General features: G+C 46.5%; 2 protein-coding genes across 3 annotated transcripts in view; one reads left to right on the plus strand and one right to left on the minus strand.

The window, feature by feature from the left end:
• Window positions 1-2,254: 2,254 nt before the first annotated feature.
• she (Src homology 2 domain containing E) lies at window positions 2,255-9,796 on the minus strand. Its single transcript, XM_056601716.1, has 6 exons — window positions 8,852-9,796; window positions 8,175-8,301; window positions 6,355-6,618; window positions 5,260-5,641; window positions 4,360-4,479; window positions 2,255-2,968 (listed from the first exon to the last, which is right to left on the minus strand). Exons 1-6 carry the CDS (start codon window positions 9,299-9,301, stop codon window positions 2,776-2,778), a joined length of 1,536 nt encoding a protein of 511 aa, XP_056457691.1. The 5' UTR covers window positions 9,302-9,796; the 3' UTR covers window positions 2,255-2,775.
• A 728-nt stretch (window positions 9,797-10,524) lies between these two features.
• The window catches only part of LOC130391921 (cingulin), a 17,586-nt gene continuing 610 nt past the window's right edge, over window positions 10,525-27,500 (plus strand). Inside the window, exons 1-20 of one of the 2 annotated variants that reach the window (XM_056602263.1) lie at window positions 10,525-10,686; window positions 14,169-15,171; window positions 15,297-15,388; window positions 15,530-15,599; window positions 15,707-15,802; window positions 16,596-16,717; window positions 17,150-17,255; window positions 17,915-18,127; window positions 18,540-18,688; window positions 19,389-19,509; window positions 19,904-20,116; window positions 20,236-20,457; window positions 20,724-20,972; window positions 21,181-21,351; window positions 22,013-22,174; window positions 22,451-22,624; window positions 23,347-23,465; window positions 24,106-24,214; window positions 24,661-24,824; window positions 25,715-27,500. The exon at window positions 25,715-27,500 is cut by the window's right edge and continues 610 nt beyond it. In XM_056602263.1, coding sequence (XP_056458238.1) covers window positions 10,682-10,686; window positions 14,169-15,171; window positions 15,297-15,388; window positions 15,530-15,599; window positions 15,707-15,802; window positions 16,596-16,717; window positions 17,150-17,255; window positions 17,915-18,127; window positions 18,540-18,688; window positions 19,389-19,509; window positions 19,904-20,116; window positions 20,236-20,457; window positions 20,724-20,972; window positions 21,181-21,351; window positions 22,013-22,174; window positions 22,451-22,624; window positions 23,347-23,465; window positions 24,106-24,214; window positions 24,661-24,824; window positions 25,715-25,856 — 3,702 coding nt within the window. In that variant the 5' untranslated portion in view covers window positions 10,525-10,681 and the 3' untranslated portion in view covers window positions 25,857-27,500. The remainder of the gene's footprint in view (window positions 10,687-14,168; window positions 15,172-15,296; window positions 15,389-15,529; window positions 15,600-15,706; window positions 15,803-16,595; window positions 16,718-17,149; window positions 17,256-17,914; window positions 18,128-18,539; window positions 18,689-19,388; window positions 19,510-19,903; window positions 20,117-20,235; window positions 20,458-20,723; window positions 20,973-21,180; window positions 21,352-22,012; window positions 22,175-22,450; window positions 22,625-23,346; window positions 23,466-24,105; window positions 24,215-24,660; window positions 24,825-25,714) is intronic. The other variant, XM_056602264.1, reaches the window with a different exon arrangement.

Here is a 27,500-nt window from a genome sequence, read left to right on the forward strand (position 1 = left end):
TGATCTGCTTCTCTCTTCTTCTCTCTCTCAGCCTCTGTCTCTCTCTCTCTCTGTCCCTCCCTCAATCTCCCTCTAGAGATGGTCCTACCTCCTCTAACTAATCACCATGGCAACCTGGTAATCCCTGAACAGAAAAATTCTGACGATGACACATACACAAATGCACACAAATACACACACACACACACACACACACCTACACACACACACACACACACACACATACTGTTGGTATGCACACCCTTGCAACAACATGAAGACAAAAGGCAGATAGTGCAGAGGCCCCACAGAGCACCTCCCAGTGAATGCTCTCCTATGCATTCTGCTGTGTAGCAGAATCATCTGATCAACAGCTAAACATGGTGAGGATGTAAGCTCTCCTATGCATTCAGCAGGCCATTTGATTGCATGATATGGACAGTATTATATATTGTCATTGGTAAAAAAAGGTTATGTAAGAAGTCACCTTTCTTGTACTGTATGCATATTGGATGCATGCATGTGTAAGTGCATGTTTGTAAAGGCCTCCATGTGAGAATAAAAAAAAAAGAGTGTGTGAGCCACGCAGGTCCATATATGCAAGTGTGTTTAGCTAATGGATTTTACACTCAGGTCAGTGAGTCAACAGAGAGGGAAAAGCCCCTCACATACAACTCTACATTCCATTCAGGTTCTGTACTGCTGTGGCTCCAAAAATACGGCCCTCTATTCTATTTTAAACATTTATTTTTGAATTAATTATAAATTGAGACGTTAATAAACCAGACTGAATACACGGCGTTCCTAATGAATGCAGCCCAGAGCATGGTTGTTTTGAGTTTAATCCATTTTTCTGTCAATATCCAGTTGACAGTTATATCCTACCTTCATCACACAGAAACATTTGATGTAAAGTAGGGCAATCCATTCACAATATGTGATGTGCTTCAATCCTAAAAGTTCTCTAATATTGCATATATAATGATAAGACGTCTGGTCTCCACTGAAATATTAATATATGTGCCACTATGTGGATGACTATCAGACCATTATTCCAGGTCCCTCCTCCATAGCAGTCCAAAGCCATCAACATATCGAACATTAGTGTTGACAGCCTGAGGTTTTCAGGATGGTTCACTAGATTAATTGCGATGTCTCATGAATGAATAAACACCCTAAATTGGGTCTTTTGCTGTTGATTGCGTTGAAGGTATATGAAAATTAAAGTCTGTTTTGGTTATTGTAGTATTGTTTGTACTGTTTCATTAGTCTGCTCTTCATTTGAATAGGATTCAAGCTTTTTGAATGTGGTTCAAACACAAATCAAAAACCAAAAAATTATACACGCTATCAAGTGCATTTATCATCACAAACAATAGGAAGCCCGTCCTCAGTGTTAGACATATATACTAGGAAGTGCTATGTTCGAGTAGGTAGTGGTATGTACTAGGAAGTGGTGTGTACTAGGAAGTGTTGTGTATGAGTAGGAAGTGGTATGTACTAGTAGGAAGTGGTATGTACTAGGAAGTGGAGACCATTAAAGTAGCGTTGGCAATTTAAGAAATACCATCCCCTCCAAATTCAAGTTAAACTAAATTAATAGAATCAAAAAATGCAGGGACAAGAATGGTTCCTGATTCTTTCCAAGGATTGAAATCCTATTTTATATACGATGTTGACACTGTGACCACACAAATGGATCTCATCGGTGCACAATGAGGATATGTCTCCAAGTTAAAACCATCTGCATAGTGATGTCATGCTTCCAGTCAGCATAAACGAGGGACGAAGGAAACACATTTCACTTGATCAATAATAAACATTCATAACGTGCATTTTCACAAAAAATAACATAGAACATAACTCTGAAACGTTTACAGTAAAGGACGTATTTGTGTGCATTGCTGTTTACTGCAGTCGTATATTTAATAATATAACATGTATTTTATACAGTACACTGATTGCTCTGCCGGGTCTCAGTAGGGATTGCCAGTAAAAGACAAAGGTTATGTGAATTATGAACACATTCCATGCGGTTTGTATGGTGATTCTGGGTTCATCGCTGGTATGCCAGCGTTCATTTGAATGGGTATTTTCTGATGGGGAGATGTGTATGTTTATCAATTTGTACCCATTGTCCTTTATTGTCTGGCTTTGCATACATATGTAAAAAAAGAAGGAAGGAGTAAATAGTGTGTGTATGTGTGTGTGTGTGTGTGTGTGTGTGTGTGTGTGTGTGTGTGTGTGTGTGTGTGTGTGTGTGTGTGTGTGTGTGTGTGCGTGTGTGTGTGTGTGTGTGTGTGTGTGTGTGTGTGTGTGTGTATATATATACACACAAATATATATATATATATATATTAGGGCTGTCAGTTAAAGGCGTTATTAATGGCGTTAACGCAAACCAATTTTAACGGCGTTAATTTTTTTTTTTTTCTTTGGCTCAAAACAAGAAGCAGTAGCCTGATTGCTATGTTCAAGGCAGTATGTTTGTACATTCATCGTTTAATTGCACTATAGGCATTTTTTTTGCATAGTCCTGTTTTGATCACTATATGCCAATGGTGTTATCAATAAAAAAACATTTGCACAAGGCAAGCCGATGCACTTCTCCATGTTGATAAGAGCATTATAGTGAGAACAATTAATGGGACACAGAAATCAAGGGATATTTAGCATAGAAAAAAGATTTGCGATTAATCGTGAGTTAACCATGACATTAATATGATTAATCACAATTAAATATTTTAATCGCTTGACAGCACTAATATAAACATATATACATATATATATATATGATTAATGAGGCCTGGTGACAGGGTAGTGCAGGGTCATGTGCTCTGCCCCTGTGAAAGGCAGTCTATGTGTGCAGTAGTGGTGCACAACTTCTGGGATGCTGGCGAACACACAGCTGCTCTGGTCAAGGGTGTAGCCCTGGCCCTTGCTGCTCTTAGTCTGAGCCACGATGATGTGCACACAGCTCTGGCTGGTCCTGACAGAGAAGAGCACAGTCCGGTTACCATAACGATCATGTGTAATGTCCGGTTGCTATAACGAGGATGCATATTATCCGGTATCCATAATGATGATGCATAATGTACGGTTGCTATAACGAAGATGCTTAGTGTCCGGTTAACATAACGATGATGCATAATGTCCGGTTACTATAACGATGATGCATAGTGTCCGGTTGCTATAACGATGATGCATAGTGTCCGGTTGCTATAACGATGATGTATAGTCTCCGGTTACCATACAAGGATGCATAGTGTCCGGTTACTATAACGATGGTGTCCGGTTAACATAACGATGATGCATAATGTTCGGTTGCCATAACGATGATGCATAATGTCCGGTTACCATAACGATGATGAATAGTGTCAGGTTATAACGAGGATGCATAGTGTCCGGTTACCATAACGATGTTACTATAACAATAATGCCTAGTGTCAGGTTACCATACTGATGTTACTATAACGATGATGCATAGTGTCCGGTTGCTATAACGATGATGCATAGTGTCCGGATACCATAATGATGATGCATAGTGTCTGGTTTCTATGACGATGTGCATTCATTATATGAGAAATCAGACTAAATATTGGAAGACATAATGATTGCAGTTGTTCACCTTAATGTTAATTGTACACAGTGAACATGTGTGTGTATGTGTGTGTGCACTCACACACATGTGTGTATTCACATGTTGTGTATGTGTGTGTATAATAGGGATTATCATATGCTATACAGTCAATGCCCATGTGCATTCACAGCACAGCCCTGACACTCACACAAACACATTGGCCATGCCCCACATATTCACACACACATGCATCTATTTACATAATGTCCGGTTACCATAACGATGATGAATAGTGTCAGGTTATAACGAGGATGCATAGTGTCCGGTTACCATAACGATGTTACTATAACAATAATGCCTAGTGTCAGGTTACCATACTGATGTTACTATAACGATGATGCATAGTGTCCGGTTGCTATAACGTTGATGCATAGTGTCCGGATACCATAATGATCATGCATAGTGTCTGGTTTCTATGACGATGTGCATTCATTATATGAGAAATCAGACTAAATATTGGAAGACACAATGATTGCAGTTGTTGACCTTAATGTTAATTGTACACAGTGAACATGTGTGTGTATGTGTGTGTGCACTCACACACTTGTGTGTATTCACATGTTGTGTATGTGTGTGTATAATAGGGATTATCATATGCTATACAGTCAATGCCCATGTGCATTCACAGCACAGCCCTGACACTCACACAAACACATTGGCCATGCCCCACATATTCACACACACATGCATCTGTTTACAACACCACAGGCACACACACACACACACACACACTCACTCACTTCAGAGCGATGGAGTATTTGCTGGTGCCTGATTCGCTGTCCCTCACAAGGAAGCTGGCCTCCTTGCAACGCTGCAGCTGAGCCTCTGCCTGCTGGCGACTCACACTGCCATGGTACCAGCTGAGTGAGCGAGGGAGGGAGAGACACAGACACAGAAGGAGAAGGAGAAAGGGGGCAGAGAGAGGGAGAGATGACGCCACATACACAGTACAGTGATATATGGAGGAACGTCAAATAATATAATTGTAATAATGGCTGATGGCTGAGGAAGACACAAAGGGTGGGAGGAGGAGAGTGTGTGTTTGTGTGCATGGAAGTGTGAGTGTGTGTTTGAGTGACGTGTGTGTGTGTGTGTGTGTGTGTGTGTGTGTGTGTGTGTGTGTGTGTGTGTGTGTGTGTGTGTGTGTGTGTGTGTGTGTGTGTGTGTGTGTGTGTGTGTGTGTGTGTGTGTGTGTGTGTGTGTGTTGACTTGTGGGGACGGAGAAGAAGAATCCCAGCCAACATAAATCAAGATAAGCCGAGCAGATGGTCATTTTGCAGGATGAACAAGGTAACAATGTCAAAGGTGAGTGTGAGATTAGTGGGGCGGGAGCACAGGAAAGAGACGAGATGGACACACAATCAAAGGAAAAAGATGGACGCAGCCGTGTGTGTGTGTGTGTGTGTGTATGTGGGGGAGGGGGGGCTGGCTGGACACAAGGCAGTGGTGACAATGGCTTGAGGCGAGAGCCAATTCTACACTAGTAGAATGACGTCCCCCTTCCAAAGGGATATTTATTCACACTGGATGGGGGAACACATACTACCATGCTAGCTACTCTCTTCTGCGACATGCCTATAAGCATGGTCATGCCTGTAAAAGGAAAACCTTTTACAGCCATCCGACACCCAACGACTCACCTCTGCTTCTCCAAGGGCAGGGTGGGGTCCACCTTGGCCACGTCTCCATCCAGGGGGCCAGCGGCAGGGGCAGAGGTGGGAGAGGGGGGGCAGAGTTTGGTGGTGGGGGAGGAAGAGCACGAGAAAGGCGAAGGTTTGAGAGTGGAGAACGAGGGAGAGGGGGGCGAGAGAGGGGAGAGTTTGAGGATGGGGGAGGAGGGGAAGGAAGGGGAGGACGGGGACGAGGGGGAGGACAGGGAGGTGGAGACCAGGCTCTTGTGGTTCCAGGTCTTCTGTCTCAGGGTGTGCTGCGGCTGCTGCTGCTGGAGCTGCTGGAGCTGCTGGCGACAGGGGGTGGAGCCACCCTCCCTGCCAAGAGAACAGTCCCCCGCCTCAAACTGGGCTGGAGGAAGAGAAGGAGACAATAAGGGGACATGATAATAATAAATAATAATGTTCCAGAAGGCATGACCGTCAAGCCCCCCCATTTCCCTTATCTTCAGTCCATTGTGATAATACTGTAAATGCACATTGTGTATATCTCGTTGTATCTGTCTGACCACACCAAAACCCTTGACCATGAACTAGTTGGTAGATATAAAAATTCATATAAAATGAAATGAATGGGTACGTCAGACATAGTGCAGTGTTTAGATTATGAGGAAACAATTCAAGGGCAGTCTGAATCTTTGAGCATTTGATTGATCTGATATTATCCCTTCTGCTGAAGTCCCAAGACAACATCATCGCAATGCAGTTGTAAGAAGTAGTAGAGTAAAGTATTTCATAGAAGAGGCAGGTAAGGGATCATCTGAAACAATGTCCCTAGCTCTAGGCTCAGGGAGACATAATGGGGTATGTAACTGAGTGTAAAGAATCCTGGCTCTCTGTTCCACTCCCACTGTGTGCGTGTGTGTGTGTTTGTGTGAGTGTGAGTTTGAGAGAGTGTGTGTGTATGTATGTGTGTGTGTGTGTGTGTGTGTGTGTGTGTGTGTGTGTGTGTGTGTGTGTGTGTGTGTGTGTGTGTGTGTGTGTGTGTGTGCGCATGCGTGCGTACACGTGCGTGTGTGTGTTTGTTGTGTGTGTGTGTGTGTGTGTGTGTGTGTGTGTGTGTACCTGACAGGGCCCTGACGATGTCCTCTTTCCTCCACTCCCAGGGCAGCTCATACTCCCCTGGGGGACGCACGTCGGACTCGGGCCGGGTTACGGGGATCCACACCCCCTCGCTGTCGCCCGCGGGCCCTCCCTCGTAGGGCGTGTCATAAATGTTGAGGGGCGGGGGCTTGCCGTCCTCCCCCCTCCCCTCCACATGGCCCCCCTGGCTGCGGTCCAGCAGCACACACACCTTCAGCATGTCCTTGGAGCCGCGTCGGCGCACTTCTGAGACAACAATCACGCAACAAAGCTCAGAACTTTATTTCTTGCTATGGGTGAAGTTTTAATAATGGGTCAAATTTTAATAATCACATAAATTGTTGAGAATTGCACAGTCGACCATTTAAAAGGATAGAGGTTATGCGTGCCGGGTATCTGGTGGGGCCTGAAGAGTGGTGCTTTTAATGATTCACTGTTATTCCTTTTGATTTGACACATTAAAGATCCTCTCTAGTCTAGTGTGCTTCCTGCTTTCTATAAAACCTTGCTCCACACGAAAAAATAATTAGTCCTCATAAAATGGTATTCATTGCACAGCATCAGCAGAGACAGGTCGCCCTCCCTCAGTCATCACCATGCACTGATTTAACGTTAGCTTGAGAACCATTCTCAAAGCATTAGGAAAAGGGTGAAATGCAAACTGGGTGCAGTGGGGGTGGGGGGGGCGGGATATTGTGTTTGTTATTACAAGTATGCAAGTATACATTGTGGAGTGCTACAGGATTTGTTGCTGTCCACCAGGTAGTCTATGTGTCTGCTCTATTGTGTGGCTAAACAATGGAGCAATGTGGAGAAAGGTCAACATGGCCCCTGATTGGCTGACTGACAAGGCTACTTCCTGGCTGCCGAGAATGATTGGGTGATGCCAGGGGCACCCGGGTTTGTTATGAGGCCGAGTGAGGGGTTTTCACATAAGGGCCGTTAATTATAACGGTGTGTGTGTGTGTGTTTGTTTGTGTGTGCTTAATGTTTGTGTGTGCATACGTAGGTGTGTGTGTGTGTGTGTGTGTGTGTGTGTGTGTGTGTGTGTGTGTGTGTGTGTGTGTGTGTGTGTGTGTGTGTGTGTGTGTGTGTGTGTGTGTGTGTGTGTGTGTGTGTGTGTGTGTTTGTTTTTCAGTGCGTACGTGTTTTCGTGTGTATTAGGGGGAGGGGGAGCATGGGGCCAACTTCCTATCAAGAGAATGGGGCAAAGGAAACACAGGCAGGAGACAGGAAGCTGGAAGTTGGAAGTTGGAAGAGGAAGCTGCACCCATTGTCACTGCACAACACAGTTTCCTTAGCAACCATTAGTGGGAAGGGAAATCAGGGGAGACAGTGTGAGACTGGGGGTCTGCCGCTGTGGCTTCCCTCCTGCCTCCCTTTAAATGAAATCCTCTGGGGCCAGGTCATAACCACAAGCTACATGTTGGGGAATGGGAATAAAAGTGTTCTGGGATCAAGCCTAAATATGTGCAGGTATGAGTGAAACATGTAACTCTGTCATTTTACATACTAATTCTTTACATTGTGTGTATACTTGATCACAAGATGTGTTTTGGAAGTGAACACTGGATTTGTCCACTGTGAGAGCAGCTTACAATTTAAAGAAAGAAGAAAGACATTGAGAAAGACACAGAGAAAGACACAGAGAAAGAAACAGAGAAAGACACGGAGAAAGACACAGAGAAAGACACAGGGAAAGACACAAAGAAAGATTCCAGGTGTCACCCCCTTGTGTGCAGTGCAAGTGTGAGCACGACGCATAGCCAGCAGCTCTGGGTAGAGGCGGTGAGCCGTCTCACCTGTGATGATGACCTGGGCATCATAGGGCTCCATGTAGCCGTCGTTCCCCCCGGCCCTCTCTGCCTCCCTCTGCTCCTTGGTCTTCTCTGCATCAAACGGGTCGGCGTAGTCCTCCAAGATGATCAGCTGTGATAAGGAGAGCAACTGTCAGCAACGACAATGATGTATAGCCACCCAGCCGCCCAAGATCTGCCTGGAGGAGACAATGGGACAGGGACAGAGCTGTGTGTGTGTGTGTGTGTGTGTGTGTGTGTGTGTGTGTGTGTGTGTGTGTGTGTGTGTGTGTGTGTGTGTGTGTGTGTGTGTGTGTGTGTGTGTGTGTGTGTGTGTGTGTGTGTGTGTGCGTGTGCGTGTGTGTCTTTCTGTGTCTGTGTGTGTCCGTGTTTCTTTGTGTTGGCGTCCATGACAGCAAAGAATGGATGGTAAACTTGAGGTAACGCTTGCAATGGGGTCAGCTTATTGTCTGTGTGATCTCATACAATGTATAGAAACTGCGTTGTATTCTTTTGAGAGCAGGGAAACATGAGACCTGTTTATGAGTTAAAAAAACAGCACAATCGATTGCTCTTATAAAAGCCTGATATCAAAAGATGAGGCAAAAATATATTCAACCAAACGGTACCAAAACTTTATTTTAGTCTACTTTAAAATTAAATTGTAATTCTGTTCAACTCACCATTGTAGATTTATTGTCGGGCTTTTCTTTGTCGTTTTCCGGTAGCTTTTTTTCCTTCTTGGCTGTGACTTTCGGGTTCTTGTCCTGTTTGTCAACTTTGATCATTCTACTAATGTAAGCGTGCGCAAAGTTGGTGGTGGAGGTCCTGGGTTGGCGGTTCTCATCTGGCCCCCCGGCGTCAACTTTTGAATTCTTCCGAAGAGTATCCCACACTGACCCCGTAGGACCGCTGCTGTTGCGCCCTAGTTCAACAGCAGAATTCTTACGGTTTCTTCCCACCAATAAACTCCCGACTCCTCCAACACCTCCATCCTTGCGTGGGAGTCCCTTCAGACTGTCTCGGGAAAACGCCGATTTAGAGCGAGGTTGTGGGCCAGACTCGGAGGCAGAACGAACGCGTTCGTTTCCGTTCTTAAGATTTATGGGGAAATCTTTGAACCATTTGGCCATGACTGAAATGTTGGCCCAACCCGACTTTGCGCAGGTAATTTAATCCTCAAGTAATGATATACAGTGTGTACGGGCCCTATAATCAGACGTTAACAAATGTTCAGCCTAAATTTAATTTAGTAAAACTTACTGTTTTCAGAAATCACCAGCACCCATTTTACGCACGGGTACTTTACGCGCGGCCTTTCCGTTCCCACTGTGACTCTGAGCTCTTGGTGGGACGTCGTGCACCCTTTCTCCCTAACCAGGCATACAATTATCACAGCGACGGCTCCTGCTGCTACATGGACCTCATAGACCAGTTCCCTTTATGTTTGGTCTACTTGGCACCCAACAGGTACAACTATCCAAGGAGTTTGAAAAGTAGCCTTCGGAGAGCGTAAACTCGGAAGAATTGAAAGTTTTTCTTTGAAATTACTGGAGATCCCATTCCCGGAGTGTGAGAGAGTGCGTTGATTGTTCTAACGACAAAAGCGAATTGTCATGTGTTGAAGAAAGTTGTATCAAGAGGAGGATGTCAGGATATTTGGGAGTGGTCATATGCACTGGGCGGGTATTGTAGCCTACTGTAGTTATGCCCACAGGGAGATTTAAACTGCTGTGAAGACGTTGGGCTATGACAATTTAATTTGATGCATTAAATGTATAGGCTAATTATATAATGTACATTTTACGTCTCGTATTGGGAGGAATCTGATATACTGCTATGCTGTCCTATTGAAAATGATGTAGGCCTATCTGCAGATGAGGATATGAACATTTGTTCTGCTAATATCTGGGTAACGTCCTCTACCCTATATGAATATTTTTAGGCTTGCAATCTGAAATTATTAACTAATATCTAAATGAGACGATTATGTTGCTGCTCTGACGCGAGATATTTGCGCCATCTACAGGAAAATGCTAGTTACTACATAGCAACAGTCGACTTGATTGTGACTGCTGACTATAAAAGGACATCAAGGTTATTTATTACAAGTAAAACAACAATTCTTGCATGTATTTGAAATGTAGTTCTTGAAGTCTTCCAAAAAACTTCAGCAAACGTAACTATATCAATCGTAGACTGACATGCGAGCCTCACCAATCCTCACAGAGAGTGCACTTTAGGCAGCGCCCATGGCGACACGCAGAACCAATCAGCGTGCCGTGTCGGGCGGCGCTGGGCGGGGCGGCGTGCCAGAGGACAAAGGTAACAGGTTGCTCCCGTCCCATGATGAACTTGTGTGGCTGGTTTGATATGAGGGTGTTGCTGTTTCAACGCTGTTGATGAATTTTGATGGCTCCACGATCCATAGCTGAGCTGTTTTGAAGTATATCGGTACCAGTGGAGTAACAAATCAAAGCCAGCCCAAGCGACCACTGAAGGATTCTCACAACATGAGGTATGTTTGGTAACTTTTGGTGCCAGACTGTTGAGACCAGACGCAGGCCAGCCTGCAGACTTGTCAGTGCAACGCGATCCGCTCCTCTCGCTGCAGCACTTAGTGTTGTCTCAATGCACTTTAATACTGTTCAATCGTTATCTTTATCCCCCGTGCTGATTACTTTACATATACGTGTTGAGGTTGGTTTCCCTACATTTTGATTAACTGGGTCTCTCTCTCCTCAGACAACAGGGCTCGTTCGTTTGTAGGACGGGTCCTGCCCCCGGACTGTGTATTATATTAATGTGTTTATTTGTCAACGACAGGGATTTATATGAGTTACCCACGGAGAAGTATTCAATTTAGATTAAGGATTATTTTGTTTCGGTTAATGTGCTGATGCACGTACTCTAACTATTCAGGACTACCCCGGGCTGTACAATAGTTATAGAAAGTAACAAGACGTAACGTTAGTGTGTGGCCTACTAGGACCGATTATTTAGTGGAATATCCTCATTGCAAATGTGACTGAGTGGAAACAAGTGCACGAAGTAGGATGGGAACTGGGATGGCCATACTTGAGCGCTCCTTATGTTTGGTATTGATGTAACACTAACTGAGTGTTACACTTATCCCACTGTGGCTATTCAGGGAGGGAATAATGGTGCTGCTTGTCTTAATGGGAAAGAGGAGCAGTAACTTGTTTGGAAACCTTAATGAACAGTGAGGAACAGTGAGGAACAGCGAAGGGATCTGCTCAAAGCCAGGAATGCAATGTGAAAAGAGCCATAGGTAAGCCTATGTTAAGTTTTTATATTAGTGTAATTATATTTGTTTTGGCTCAGTGATACTCAAAAAATGAATCATTGCTACCATGACACATACATTGCGGTTGCTGTCGCGTCTTCTAATCTTAGTCGTTTTCGATCCCAGAGTTGACTTAAATAAGTTTACTGTCAGTAAATTGAACTATAGAGAACGATTAAAATGGAGCAAATTATCGTAAGGTGACTGTGAGGTGTGAACCACAGATACCTGAATGAACGGCTGCATCTAACTTGGATAACAAGTGATGCAGGAGTTGCAAAAAAATAAATCCTTACTAACAACAAGTTATAGTAAACCGTTGGCTTGTCCCTGCTGTCTCCTGTCAGGTAAGAATTGCCTGGTTGGGAATATACTTGATGAAAAAGTGTTTTGCCTGGTTTGGTATTGAAGCAGGATGTGTATTTAAGCAAGACATAGCGAAACATGTACAGTCAGACCAGACTGAGAAGGGTGTGCTGAAGAGTGGAGATGCTTGTAAAATAGAAGCTCATGGTAGAAGGGAATTATAGAGGCTGTAGACAGACTGTGAGGGCGGTCTGTAGGTTATGGTTATTAGCAGAATGGTTGTGGTAAATGAGGGTGCACATTCTCAAAATTGCTGCCCTGGTTCTCTGCCCCACATCTCTGGAACAATGGGATGGGTCCGCCTCATTCCACGCCCATCAGGTCCCTGACCTTTTTACTCATCTGATGTCATGACAATGACACAATTACCATTAGAGGAGGGGTCATGTGTGTGTAATGGAACGATTGTTTGAAAGTAACAACATTTTGACTAGTCCCATGTGATTGTAAATGCGTATCAATCCAAAATGATTTCCCACTGCATAGTAAGCTATTTCGGTTTTACATCATGTCTTCTTAAAATGTTGATAGATGTCATTAGGGCCTTTAAGCCATCTGACCCTGCTTTGGTATCTGCCCCTTGCTACCATCCGTGTGCCTGTGTCCCTGGTTTACCTTAAGAAACCATGCTGTTTAGATCCACACTTCCGCCCTTATCTTCTGACCCTTTCTCTCATGGAATGCCCTTGCTAATCGCACTGGAGTGTGTGACGTAAACACTTGACCTGCAAACTTCATGGCCAAATGAACAAACTGGGTGAGTGGTTCCTCTACAGCTCCCATAGGACCTCAGATCATTAGGGCTCTTCAGGATGACGTCTTTGTCCCCTTAAACTGACCGTAAACACCCACACAAACAGAATAGGCTTTGTTAAAAGTAATCCATTCAGCGAAACCTTTCATACGTAATCAGTTATTTCATAAATGGCACGCACCTTAACCTTATTTACTTTGTTTTATTGTGTTTTTCCTCGATGTCCAGCCGATAGCCTTAATATATGCTCTTCCCTCCAATATGACCTTTTCCTCTGCTTCATAAGGCTAGAATCTGCTAGATCAATGATGAAGATGGTTGTGCAAGCACAAAGCGATCGGCAACAGTGTTTGAAACCAATTTTTCATTTGTGGTCCGGAGCGTCAGGGTTATTCTGAAACAAATAACGTAAACGCCCGTTCCATTGGGAATTCACCAGCTATTTGGCAGGGTACATATGACAGATACAAAGCCTGACCTTGGTAATTTGACCAGATAAGAGACATGTTGGCTGTTTTATTCTTACTATCTCCACCCCCCATTTCTTCTCTCTCTCGTGCTCTCTCGCTCTGGCAATGGCTCTGGCTATCGTTCTCGCTCTGTATTTGGAAGAGGTGGAGGAATCAGGGAGAAGTTTTTGCAGGAGGTGTTCAGCTGTAGTAGTGGAGATGCAGTACTTTTCTAGTCACGTATACATCATTATGCAACAATCATCAGATCAGAGTGAAGATAATGTATAAGGAGGGAGTGGATTGAAGGGTGTGTCACTTAATGAATCTCCAAGGTGTTCTGTAACCTACAATGGAGGATATGCCCGCTGTTGAACCAGAACTCAAACTCCAGGATGAAAGGGGGGGGTTAACATTATGTGGGGTTGGGCAGCGGAGTTGTTCACATGCAGGGAGACTGGTATTATCGGTTGAGGATTGGCTGGCTTACTCACTGGTGTGCGTGAGTGTTTAAGAGGTAAAATGTGGGTGTGTGTGGTTTCGGGTTAATCACTGGCGGAGTATGCACACCGAGGACAAAGTCCATGCGGGCAGCTGAGAGCCAGAAACTGAGTAGAACCATGCCCTGATCTGTTTGTTGAAAGTGTACGATGTGGCTCCCAGTGGTGGGGAGGTTTGGCCTCATCCAGACCCGTGGTTATTATAAATTGTATGCATTGTATTATTGTTGTAATCATCTGATCCTTTACTGAATGCACCAAATCATCCAAACTGTTTTCTGTATTGTAAGCAAGCTGATGAGGTTATAGGCCTTAAAGGTTTGGTTGTGGCCAGTCTTTCAAACACAGGAAGGTTGATGGTGGATCATCTTTTATATAATCACTTGATTATAAACTTAAGAAAATATGAATAACACATCATTGACTTCAGTATTGGTGTGTGTGTCATTGATCTGAACTTGGTGATAATTTCGACCCATACACACATTGATAATGGGAACATAGTTTCAACCCTGTTAATCACTGCTACCAAAAGCATTAGCAATGTATTGGGGTCACACTTAATGTTTCGGCAGATTAATACCACAACTTTGCTCCTTGTCTACTGTTTCACGTTAACCTCAGCATGAGCACGTCCTCCGGTGGCCCGACCCCCTTGGACCACGGGGTCCAGATCCGCTTCATCAAGGACCTCCAGGACGCCCGTGGTGGCGGGGTCCCGGGCCCCCAGCCTAGGACCAAGCCCCGTCCTGCCTCCAAATATGGGGTGGCGGTGAGGGTGCAGGGGATCGCCGGCCAGCCCTACGTGGTCCTGAAGGACGGAGGGGAGAAGGGGGACTCGTACGGCGTGCAGCTGAAGACGCACTACCCCCCCGGCTACGGCAGCCTCCCGCGGCGCAGGGAGAAGACGGAGGTGGGGGAGCAGGGGGGGGAGGTCATGTACGGAGGAGGCGGAGGAGGAGGAGGAGGAGGAGGAGGAGGGGCGCTACGCAGGGCCCAGTCACATGGCTCGCTGCTGGACCGGGACGGGGAGGAGGACCCGGGAGGAGGCGAGGAGTTCCAGCTCAGGCGGCCCCCGGGGGACGGGAGGTCGGGTAGCTATGGCAACCTCGATGGAGGGCTGGTCGTCGGGAGGGAGAGAGAGGGTGCCAGGGGAGGGGCCGTCAGAGAGGCGGACCAGAACGGGCGTTATCAGAACGGCTCCCTCGATGGAACGAGGGGGGTCCAGCTCAGGCCCAACCCCCCTCCTCCTGCTCCTCCTCCTCAAACCACGGAGCTCCACTCTGGCCAAAGACGGATCACCCCCGTCAACAGACTGATCAACAGGTTTGATGGCCGAGGAGGAGGAGGAGGAGGAGGAGGAGGAGGAGGAGGAGGAGGAGGAGGAGGTGCTGGTGCTGGTGGAGCCGAGCAACAAAGGGTCTACTCTCCACGACCGGAAGACCCCAGAGAGGCCTCCCCTGTGCTCACCCCCAATCCCTACTCCTCCAGGCCCTCCTCCACCGACAGCAGCCTGGGACGGAACCAGAGCTCTGCCTCCAGTGGGCCTCATCAGTGGTCTCCAACTGGGAGAGCAGTAGCTGTGGACAACAACAACAGCGCTCCCATCCATAACTCAGAGAAACACGTAAGATAACCTTCTGGTTTTAGTGGGTAATCAATGAGTTGAATCATTTCTGTTCTTAAAATATGAATCTAATGCCGTTGCAACGTGACATGAGTATCATTACACACTGAGGTCTCTGTCTGAAGGTGACCCCTGACCTTTTATTGGACCAGGGTCAGGTGGTGAACGAGGAAGAGGAACAGCTCATGCAGACCCTGTACAGCATCCTGAGAGACGGGTAAGGACCGCGTTCCACATTCCCTTACCTCTTCTGCAGGGGTTCCTAGATTCACCCTTGTGTGATCAATAAGTCATTAACGCTCAGATTACTGTAACTGATCCCTGTGCGGTTGTCTCCCCCTCTCACTCTCTCTCTTAGAACCAGTGAGAGTGAGGTTGCCATCAGGCAGAAAGTCCAGGTCATATTTCAGAAGGTCCAGAGCCTCAGGGTACATGCGTGTTCCTATCTCTCAGAGCTCACCACAGAACTAACTGTAACTGTGGTAGCTGTTCTATGCTAATGAGTTCTGCTTTCCCCTGTGGTTGGCGGCACCAGTCCAGGGACGGGTCCGGTGCAGAGTGGAGGAAAGAGAAGCGGGAGCTGGAGAGGAGCCTGGGCGACCTGCAGGCCGCTCTGAAGGAGGAGAGGAGGGTAGGTGGAGCCCCATGGGTAAGATGCACAGGGTTTGATTTTCATCAAACCCTAGCGCTCCACACAGCGCTCCACACAGGGCTCCCAGTCCTTACCTCCTGGTTGAGTTTCTCTTTTGCTTTCTCCTGCTGCTGCTGCTGCTGCGGGGGCATCCTGCAGCTGGAGTGGAGCCAACACCTCCTCCTCCCGCTCCTAGACCCTTAAAATGATGAAGGCTGTTTTCTCTTAGATAAAACACACTTTGTTTTAGGTCTCTTCGGGTTGTGTGAATGAACCCTGAGCAGAATGAACGACATGAGGTGAATTTAGCGGATACTGATCTAGTGTCCTTTGACTTTTATCGCTCATTTTGTCGGATTTTGACTTAAGAGACTAAAGGTTGTTTTAAAATGCCTCCGATAAATCCCAGTGGTCTTACGGCCATCTTAACACTAATCTTATCTCCTTCATAATGACCCATTATACGCTGGGTTAAGGAAGTCTTAACCTCTAATGCCTCCATAAGAACTTAATCCCGAAAATGTATTTTCTCGCCAGACCTCTGCATGCTTGCCGGCACATAACACAATCCTAGATCGCTTAGGCCTTTTGTATAATGGTGATTAAAAAAAAAAGATATAAACTATATATAATATAATACTCAAGAACTGTTTATGTATTATGCTATGCATTTATTCAGGTGTGTGTGTGTGTGTGTGTGTGTGTGTGTGTGTGTGTGTGTGTGTGTGTGTGTGTGTGTGTGTGTGTGTGTGTGTGTGTGTGTGTGTGTGTGTGTGTGTGTGCGTGTGCGCAGGGCTCCAGTGGCAGGCCGGACCCTGCTCTCCGAGAGCAGCTGGAGTCGTCCCTGGACGAGAACATCCAGCTCCAGGAGATGCTTGGTCGGAAGAACAAGGAGTTCCACCAAACACAGTCTGAGTGAGGACCTTGAATCGCACACAACATACAGTCGAAGTATGTCCAAGGAGTCAGGACTCAAAATGTCACCACTCTCAAAGCAATACAAACGATGAATTAACTTTGCTTGCCTGAGATGTGTACATGATATTTATTAGTCTATTAACGTTTTTGTAATGCATTAAACATTAATTCTTATTATTATTTATTTTTGTTAAGGATTTCTAAGGGGGTAATCAATGCTATATGACAATGCCAGCATCATTAAACAACACTTGTTCTGAGCTCTAAACACATGCTCTCAGAAACAGGGTTCCCAAATACCAAAGCTATCACACTGCTGGACACTCACCCCATGTTCATCCCAACCAGCCGTTACTGAGCCACTTCACCAACCCCAATACAGTGCGTAGTGTTTGTGGTTTAAGGAGTTTCCCTGTGTCGCTCCAACAGGCTGATTCAGCTTCGCATGGAGAGGGAGAACGCAGAGACACGGGTCAGGGATGTGGAGGACCAGCTGGCTGGGCTCCAGGACGAGCTGAGGGAGAGCAGCAGGACGGTACAGACACTCACAGGCACTGAGGAACACACAGACCCACACTGCTAGTGTCCACTTGCATTAACCAGGCATTGATGAGTTGGCAGCGTGAGCAGCACATGTCTGGAGGGTCTGGGTAAAGGGGTTTGGGTTAAAGGAGTCTGGTTAAAGGGGTCTGGGTTTAAAGGGGTCTGGGTTAAGGGGTCTGGGTTAGTGGGTCCTGGTTAAGGGGTCTGGGTTTAAGCGGTCTGGGTTAAGGGATCTGGGTTATGGGTGTCTGGGTTAAAGGGGTCTGGGTTAAACTTGGGTCACTTTGTATTCTTTAAACCTGTCAATCTTCTACTGCAACTATTATCCATCCCAATATACAAATATTTTAACGATTGGCCCTTTCTCAAGGAATAAGACCTGGCCATCCACGAGGCATCCAGGGACTGTTTTACCATAAATCTTGTTGTTCTGCTTATGGCTTTATGAAGTGGAGTTTTATATTACACCCAGTTCTTCTTGGCTGCTTGTCAGACGAGGCAAGCCAAGCAATCACTCTGAGCTCTCATAATGTGTGATTACGTGATAAATGATGGCGTACACATCATAGAATAAATAATGAGAGAGGCCGAACCGAAAAGGGGAATCAGACACAACTGACGTGTGTGTCCCGCATATCTCTGCCCCCGTAGGAGTTGGCGGGCTTCCAGGCCCAGCTGGCGGAGGCGTCCCAGCTGAAGCAGCGTCTGGAGGAGGGCCTGCGGCAGCGGGAGAGGGAGCTGACGGCGCTGAAGGGCGTGCTGAAGGACGAGGTGGCCTCGCACGACCGCGACATGGAGAGCCTGCGGGAGCAGTACAGCACCGACATGGAGAAGCTCCGTGGCAGCATGGAGCAGGTGTCCCAGGTACAGAGCTACACGCATGGATATGGATATGGAAGGCCGAATCGGTCAAAACTTTGCCAAACTGTAAACATATATTCTTTCAAATCGATTGATCTAGAGAACAGTTCACATCCCATGATCTCCAGGATCTTAAACTGATCAGATTTGCTACTTTCATTAGTGCTTATTTCCCTCGCTCACAAGGAGACCACAGTGTAAACGGTCAGCAATCAGATCTGAGAGAAGACATTTGGGAACTAAGTGAACACAGCCTAACCCCCTCCCCCCCCCCCACACACACACACACACACACACACACACACACACACACACACACACACACACACACACACACACACACACACACACACACACACACACACACACACACACACACACACACACACACACACACACACACACACCCCATCAGTCCCAGGCGGGGATCGAGGCGGAGCGTCTGCGGGTCAACTCCTCGGTGCGCTCCCTGCAGCAGCAGCTGGAGGACTGCCGGGACGAGAGCAGCCACTGGATGGAGCAGTTCCACACCACCAAGGATGAGCTGCGCACCACCCGGCAGGAGTGAGTGCAGCCCTCCTCCACCCCTCCATGTACTCAGGAGTGAGTGCAGCCCTCCTCCACCCCTCCATGTACTCTCATGGACAGGGCTCTGGTGTCTGCACTGCAGTGGTTGTGTTTTCATACGTTCCCCTGGTTGTATTCCAAGGTTGTTATGATTGATCTGTTCTCTCTCTTTTGTCCTGCCTCTGACGGGTGTGTCTGCCTGTCTGTCAGGGAGTCTCCAGGCAGCCCACAGCCACCGTGAGAAAGACTAGGGACCAACCCCCTGTGCTGTGTTCACCTTCCAGTGTTGTGCCTAGTCCAGTGATTTTAGTTTTGAGACTGTCCCTCCCCTAACTTAGTTCTGTTTTGTAGAAGACAAACACGGATGATGCGTAGTATGGAGTATGGCTGTCTCGTAGTTGTGTGTGCTTTTGTATTTAGATATGATAGTATTGATCCATGTTGATTTGAAAAGATGCAACAACAAAAATAAAACCTACTGACGCATCTAACTCAAATCAAGCTCCTGTGATTCAACAAAGCCAAGCACCTTTTAATCGGACGGAGCTTCTCCAGAAGCTGCTGTCTTCTGACGTGTGTGTGTGTGTGTGTGTGTGTGTGTGTGTGTGTGTGTGTGTGTGTGTGTGTGTGTGTGTGTGTGTGTGTGTGTGTGTGTGTGTGTGTGTGTGTGTGTGTGTGTGTGTGTGTGCTGGTCCAGACTGCTGAAGGTGCGTCTGGATAAGGAGGAGTTTGAGGAGGAGCTGAAGGAGCTCCAGGGACGCGTGAGCTCCATGAAGCAGCAGATACCTGACCCCAGCCACGCAGAGTCCCTCTCAAAGGTGCCCTCCTCTCACACACCCTACGCCTACAGACACCCTCAACAAGGGGCCCTCCCCCACACACCCATCCCTTGCAAAAACACTCACCAAGGGGCACTACTTTAACCCACCTACCCTTAAAGACACCCTCACTGAGGGGCCCTCCTTTGGGACATCCTACCTTCTTATATGTATCTCATTCTCAGGCGTTTCAATTAAAATAAGACACATCAAGCTGTAGAAAATGGGGGTAAAGGGTAAATGTCCATTACAGTGGTGAGTCCGTCATGGTTATTTAGACCATTTTGGTACAGACTTCTTCAGAGTAACGCTGTTCATTGAAAACCTATGATAATTTGAAGTATTTTGACATACTTTGTCCTTCTTAAAATAGTCGGTGTATATATTTCTCCAGGAGCTCTCGAGTTCCCGTTCAAACCTGCTGAAAGTGCAGTCAGAGGTGGAGAAGCACAGGACTGACATGGACAGGAAGGTGATGGAGGTGATTTCCTTGAAAAAGGCCCACCAGGAACAGGAGGCGGAGCTCAAGTATGAGATTGACAGGCTGAAGGAGCAATTAAAGAAGGCCAAAGAGGAGTTCGCCAAGGAACAACAAAGAAGCAAAAAGGTTGGGATGTACGAGACCACCACCACCATTCATGCAATACTAATCATAAAGATATATATTTTTGTTAACAACAAAACTATTTATTCCATTTTGTAACTTATGCCTCTGTGTGTGCTTAGCTTCCAGACCCATCGGTCGTCTCCGAGATGGAGCAGAAGCTCGGGGAGGCCAAAGGGGAGGGGACCCGCCTTCAGGAGAAGCTCTCATTGGTCGAGGCGGAGCTACAATCTACCAAGACCTGCCTTTGCAGAGCGCGGACGGAACTAGCCGATCTCAGAGACTCTGAGAAGGAGCAGGAGGAAGCCAGCAAACGCATCAGAGATAAAATCTTACGCCTTGAGGTGAGGACAGAAAAGGACTTAATGCACACATATATAACACGTAATACAAACATAACATGGGCTACTGGGCTAGTGGGCTCCCAGCCCAAGGTACTGGGTTGAACAACCTACCTGTAGGCATACTTTGGCAAGGTGCCTACCTGCTCCTTTATGGCATGTTTTCTTAAAGTAAGTAACGCTAGTAATTATAGCAGCAAAAAATACTTGGGTTTATTGATTCAAGTGTTGTAATTTTTTTTTTGTGTCTCTCGCTGTGTCGCCATCAGGCGCAGCTGCAGAGCAGCACCTCAGAGAGCTCTGAGCTGGAGGTGGCCCTTCACAGCGAGATCAGGGGGCTGAAGTCGGAGCTAGATGAGGCCAAGAGGACAGCCTCCCGCCTGGGCCAGGAGACCATAGAGCTCCGGCAGAGCCTGGAGGTCCGGGAGAGGGAGAAGGAGGCGCTGGCTCAGTCCCACAGCCAGCTGGAGGAGGCCCGGCTACAGCAGGAGAAGGCTCTAGAGAAACTTCTCAGGGAGGTACGGACTGGAAGCACTGGGAGCACTGGGAGGGCTGTCTGGAGCACTGGGAGGGCAGTTTGGAGCACTGGGAGGGCAGTTTGGAGGGCCGGATTAAATAAATACTTAATATAAAATACCTGGCAAGTAAATCTCTGTGCCTCTCTGCATTCCTCTCTCGTTCTTGTCTCTGTCTCTCGCTCTCCCTCCCTCTGACTCCCTCTGTCAGCATGAGTCGGCGCAGGGCTCGTCCAGAGAGGAGGTGCAGATTCTGCGGGCCCAGCTGGAGGAGCAGCGGGAGAAGACGCGTAAGGAGACTCAGGAGGCCCATCGCCACGGCAACGACGCTCAGGCTGATCTGGAAAGGAGCCAGGCCAGTCTGAGGAGGCTGGAGGAGGAGGTGCTGTTGTGTGCCTTTGTGCACCTGTGTGTTCTTCATTGCTGTTATTAATGTGTTTGTCATTGAAGCTATCTGCTACCAAAATATTTTGTTCCTTCTAAGACAAAGTATCATCCACATTGGTCAAAATGTAATCAAATGAAACGAACAGAGGAATTTTGGCTGAGAAATGTGTCCAGATCGTCAAAAGAAACTAGACGAAAGAAGAGACTTTAGGGGAGGTCTTGATTTTTTTTGCATATCTAGCCTTACCATCTTCGTAAGCAATGTTGTAATCAATCGATGCTATCGGAATTAATGACATTAGGAATACATTGCAAATAACACCTCATGTCTGCCCTTATAATATGAAACCAACAAGACTGGAGTTTAACTGATACACGTCAAAACTGACACGAGACGAAAGTTCAGTGATAAGAAAATAACAAAACAAAATGTTTCACTTGAGTTACATTTGTGCCTGCCAAACATCAAGTGTAAAGAAGTGAAGCTGGAATTACAACCAAAGCCAAGTAGTGTGTGTGTGTGTGTGTGTGTGTGTGTGTGTGTGTGTGTGTGTGTGTGTGTGTGTGTGTGTGTGTGTGTGTGTGTGTGTGTGTGTGTGTGTGTGTGTGTGTGTGTGTGTGTGTGTGTGTGTGTGTGCGCGCGTCTGTGTGTGTAGATGTCGCGGCAGAAGAAGGAGCTGCTGCTGGCGTGTGAGGAGCGGGACAACCACCAGCTGGACCGAGAGCTGCTGACCAACAGACTGCGCCACCTGGAGGGAGAGCTGGAGAACAGCAAGAACAGCCACAGCGAGAAGAGCCGCGAGAACCGCCTGCTGGAGGTAATGCTGTCTTACATATTAGGGTCAAATATCATCTGTATTATCAGCCTTTATTCTTTTTGATTAGTACTGTTGCTGGTATTTATATTTCAGACATTCGTATGAGTTTGCTTTAGTTCGTATTTTATAACGTAATTTATATTTTATATTCGTATTTTGAATGGTATATGTTGTTGTTCTCTGCAACCACCTAGACGAGATACAAACTGCTCAAAATTCTTGCAATTATTATTAGTAATAATTCCAATCTTGGTCGTTGCTCGTCTGGTTCTGCAGGACAAGATGAAGCGGCTGGAGCTGGAGCTGGAGGAGGAGAAGGGCAACGCCGAGATGCTGATGGACCGGGTCAACCGCAGCCGGGACCAGATCGACACGCTGCGCTCGGAGCTGCTGCAGGAGAGGTCCTCCAAGCAGGACCTGGAGCTGGACAAGACCACCATGGAGAGACATGTACGTATGGGGCTTCACTTCAATGGGATCCTCTCAGGCGTTTGAAGCTGCACTATGTTAGTTCTGCCATTAGAACCCTTTAGTGAGTTGTAGCTACATTTACAGCTAGATCATTTTATGGGCCCCTGTTTAACTACAAGGTGTGTATGTGTGTGACCAGAATTAAAAGCCATCGCCAAATCTGCCTAGCCCTGTAACTTTGTGACATTCCAAGTGGGAGGTCCAACCTAGATTTAAGATGGATCACACACACCTATTACTAAGATAGGGACCCCTCAAAGAATAAAACAATTTATGAAAAACACTATTGAGAAACGTTCTAGTTCAGATATATTTGTATTGTTAATAGTTGCGGTTGAAAAGATAACTACTGCAGGTTTATCTAACTATTTTCAGTGAATTCAGGACCAGGTCATGTAACTAAGGAGAGGTTAGGGGCGTCTTGCTCAAGGAGGCCTCCAAGTAGGCTGAGGACATTGTTGAACTTCGGAACCAGTAGCTTTCTAATTTGAGCTGAGCTACCTTACCTAGCCTCAACATAACCCTGTTGTCACTGGTGTTGCAATGACTACCGTCCTCAGATTATGCCTAAACATGATGTCCCTGCTTAATTACTTTGTTGATCTATAATAATGAGCATTTGCAATCAACATGGGCCATTTTCATTAACCCATAACAAATGTCAAGCTGTTCCAAGTACTAAACAAAACACAAACACACAGCTGAAGGAGCTGAAGAGCCGCCTGGCGGACATGGAGGGCCAGTCTCGCTCCTCAGCAGGTGTCTCTCAGCTGGAGCTCCAAGTCCAGGAGCTGGAGGAGCGTCTACGCAGTGAGGACAGGTGGGCCGCACTACACATCCCACATTACAAAATTAAAGGATCGATTTCCCTTGAAAATGCTGTGCAAATGCTGAATGCTGTGCATTCTGCCAGAAATGCTTCATGAAGTCAGGTGACGTGTGAAGAGCAAGTAGGTGAGGAAGCATCCCGGGCATAGGAAAAACAGCTCGCAGGAAAAGGATGAAAGCTCCCATCCATGAGAGATAAAAAAAGACACTAGAGGACATTCCTAAGATGGCGTGTGCCCAGGTAGATGACAGCCGATGCTGAGGTGTGCAATAGCACCAGCTTTGCCAAGCTGTGAAGCACCAGTGCTGGCAGTTCAAGTGTCTCTTCATTTCAACCAAAAAAGGGAAAACGGAAGTGGGTTGCGTCTAGTCTGTTTGTCCGGAATCCAAGCCTTTGTTGTCTTCCTTCTGTCCGGGTCTGGTTCACTTGTTGGAAATAGAGAGAACCTTTTAGCGAAAGGTGATTTTAAATCAGTCGTTTCAAGGTGATGTTAAGGCAGTCGTTTTAAAGGTGATGTTAAAGCAGTCGTAAACGTAAACGTGAGCTAAAGCTGTAGTTTTGAAGGGTTGTCTCCCCTTGGTCCCCCCTCTGTTAGAATGTGACCCCTCTTCCTCTCTTGGCTCTCACACAGGGAGAAGAACTCAATGGTGGCGGCCCAGCGTCGCCTTGAGAGAAAACTGAAAGAGCTCAGCATGGCCCAGGACGAGGAGAGACAGCAGCACACGGATCAGAGAGACCAGGTACACACACACACACTCACACTCACACTCACACTCACACACTCGCAACGACTAACCCACTCGAGCACACCAAGTCACTCACCCACTCAAGCTTGCAGAGTCACCATGTGAACCCAGGCGCCAAGCCACTACACTACTTTCTTCATTGATGCGTCTCTCTGTGCACTGAAGCCTGACAGACAGCCATGCAGACGCAACATGCAGGATGTAAAATAAATAAACCCGGTCAGTGTGAGAGCTCAGCTGATTCCATCCCAATTCTACATGCGCACTTGCCTACCTTTCCATGCAACTCGCCTCCATCTATGCCGTCATTGTGCTCCATGTCTACGCCCCCACTCCCGGGAATTACTTGGAAAAGTCTTGGGATAGGGAAATGCTGTGTGAGTTGTATCATGGTCTCTGGCCAGCGGGCGGTGGGTTGAGTAGGTTGGTTTGCGTTGCAGCTCACCCTGCGGGTGAAAGCCCTGAAGAGGCAGGTGGATGAGGGGGAGACGGAGGTGGAGCGTGTGGACGGGCTGAGGAGGAAGGCCCAGCGGGAGATGGAGGAGCAGCTGGAGCAGAAGGACGCGCTCCAGACCCGCATCAAAGCGCTGGAGACGGAGCTCAAGTCAGTGTGTGTGTGTGTGTGTGTGTGTGTGTGTGTGTGTGTGTGTGTGTGTGTGTGTGTGTGTGTGTGTGTGTGTGTGTGTGTGTGTGTGTGTGTGTGTGTGTGTGTGTGTGTGTGTGTGTGTGTGTGTGTGTGTGTGTGTGTTTAGATCCAAAGATCAACATTCAATTTGAAACTGAGACAAGCAGGCCACTGTGGATGTCATAGTATAAAAGCAAAACAACCGTCTCCTAGTGCTGAGAAGGCTTCTGTAAACTGTAATTATTTTAATTACCATGGACCAGAACCACACTCGACCATGGTGCCAACAGAGTGTGTCTGTGTGTTTGTCTTATGGTCAACAGGGGGCGCACTTCCATTAAACTTCCTGGAAGTGCAGGGGGACTATGGGAACAGTGTTAAATAGCAAGAGAACTGTTTAAATCAGGTTTATATGTACTTGTAGTAAATTTCATACAGTGCTTCACATCAAAATAAAACTGAGCAGGTTAAAGGCAGCAACAACAACAAAGCAATACAGCGTACAAATTAACGAAACATAAAAACGATAAAGCATAGTTATCCCAGCTGAATAAAAGGAGTGCAACAGGTTCTGACGCTGCATGCTGTGCCGTTTGGGGCATCAGTAGCTCAGGAGGTAGCGCGGGTTGACTGGTATACGGTAGGTTGCTAGTTTGATCCCCTGCTCCTCCCTGCTCCTCCTAGGACAAATCGAGTGTCGAGGTGTCCCTGAGCAAGACGCCTCACCCTAAGTGCTCCAGACGAGCTGGCTGTCACCCCGCGTGGTTATCTCCGTTAGTGTATGAACGTGTGAATGAATGGTTGTAAGTCTATTTGTACAAAAGCGTCAGCAAAATCCCCTAAATGTAAGATGTAAATGTTTGCTACAGGAGGAAGACCCAGGCGGTGAGACGCCAGGCCCTGGATTCCTCCGCCCTCAGCTCGGAGGACGACGATGACGACAGCCTGTACGACCCCTCCGGCATCACCTCCTACCTCACCGAGGGCAACCTGCAGACCAGCTCCTGCTAGGCCCCCCCCCCCTCCCCCCCAGGGCAGGGCGCTGGGTCTCTAAAGGGGAAACCACCGTGGTATGGGGCGGGCGAGTTTAGGTGGATTGGTCAAGTCTGAAATGAAATGGCTATAGTGTACTGGGGGGAGGATTGCCCTTGTGTTGAAGCAATACAGAGATTAGTCCAGGAGAGTGGCTATTAAAAGGCCTCGAGGTGAATTGGAGGAAACGCAGGATGTGGAGGAGCTTTCCTCGGAATATGTGTGTTCGGGGGGGAGGGGGTCTTTGGCTGAAGCACTACATTGGGACACTACATGTGGACTTTTTCTACAGAGCCACATTGTGTGTGTGATTTCAGTTTGAAAATGAATGCGTTGTGGCCCTTTCTCTTTGGCCTGACACTATGGGTGCACAGATCTGGCCTGCTGTAGTTGTGGATGTCAGCCAGACAACAAGGCAGGGAATGGTGCTGCGGTACATTCTAGGATGAGTTGAGGAAGCCGGGATTTTCAGTGAAAATGACACTGATATAAGTATGCATTCTGTATTTGTGTTATAATACTGAGCCTAATGCCTCATTTGAAATCAGGACTTTGCTCTTGTTTCTTGAAACTTTCATTTCCGATTGATTTGGATTGAATAATGTAAAACCTTTTAGGTCCTTTCCTTCAGAGTTCACTATTTCCAGTGTAAGTGATTCCTACATCACTCGCCTCAACTCACAGTTCATTTATGCACACCTTATTTTTCTTTGTTGATTGTTTTGTTGAACCTGTATGACATTATGCATAATAATCAATGTTGGATTTTAGTTAGTTTTGTAATAGAGCCGCATGGACCAAATGTTGGTTAAAAAGTTTATGATTACCACAAGTGTCTTTTGGACAAACAGTTTGTACAAGGATGTTGCAATGGCTGTTCCTGGCCAATGGGGCCAAAGCCTTGTGATGAGATGGCTAATATTTCATCAACCATATCTTATGATTTCACTGTTGAAAATGTTCCTATAAAGTGTTAAGACTCTTCTTTACCAATCGTGTTTTTGATCTAGTTTTCACAGTTGTGTAGGCTAGCTATAAAGGGAAATACACCAGCATTTTAATGTTTAATAGTATTGGCCTAGGAGAGATACCGCTTAATGCCTATACCATGGTGGCAGGCAGTTGGAGATCTGAATCCCTATGAATAAAATTACTTTTGTATATAAGGATCATTTCCAGGAGTAGACAGGGTAAGAGTGGAAACTACTTTCCAAGTACGAGGGTCCAAATCATCTTCTTAGGATGAATCTTCATGTGTAACTTAACACATTTTAAGAAAAGATATTTAAATCAATATCTCGAGGGAGAAAATGTGCCTGTTTGAATACAATGTCTACAAATGTGTGTGATTGAGTTCATCTATTCTGGAGCGGTTATGGGCGATACATTTTCTCTGTACATAGATAGAAAGCTAGACACAGCCACACAACTTCTATGCATTCCCTTTTGTAATGTCATCTAACCTCTTTAAGATCTTTTTTCTTTTTAAAGAATGTCTAATTTAGTAGACCTTGACACTATTTGTATACGTTACCTAATATTTTTGAAAACATTTTTAGCAATCAGTAGCTATTAATGCAATTACTCGAACTGCCAAGCAGATCTGTCTCACTTCAAATGATT

The sequence above is a fragment of the Gadus chalcogrammus genome, chromosome 11 (genome assembly GCF_026213295.1).
Source record: "Gadus chalcogrammus isolate NIFS_2021 chromosome 11, NIFS_Gcha_1.0, whole genome shotgun sequence".
NCBI classification, from domain to species: domain Eukaryota; kingdom Metazoa; phylum Chordata; class Actinopteri; order Gadiformes; family Gadidae; genus Gadus; species Gadus chalcogrammus.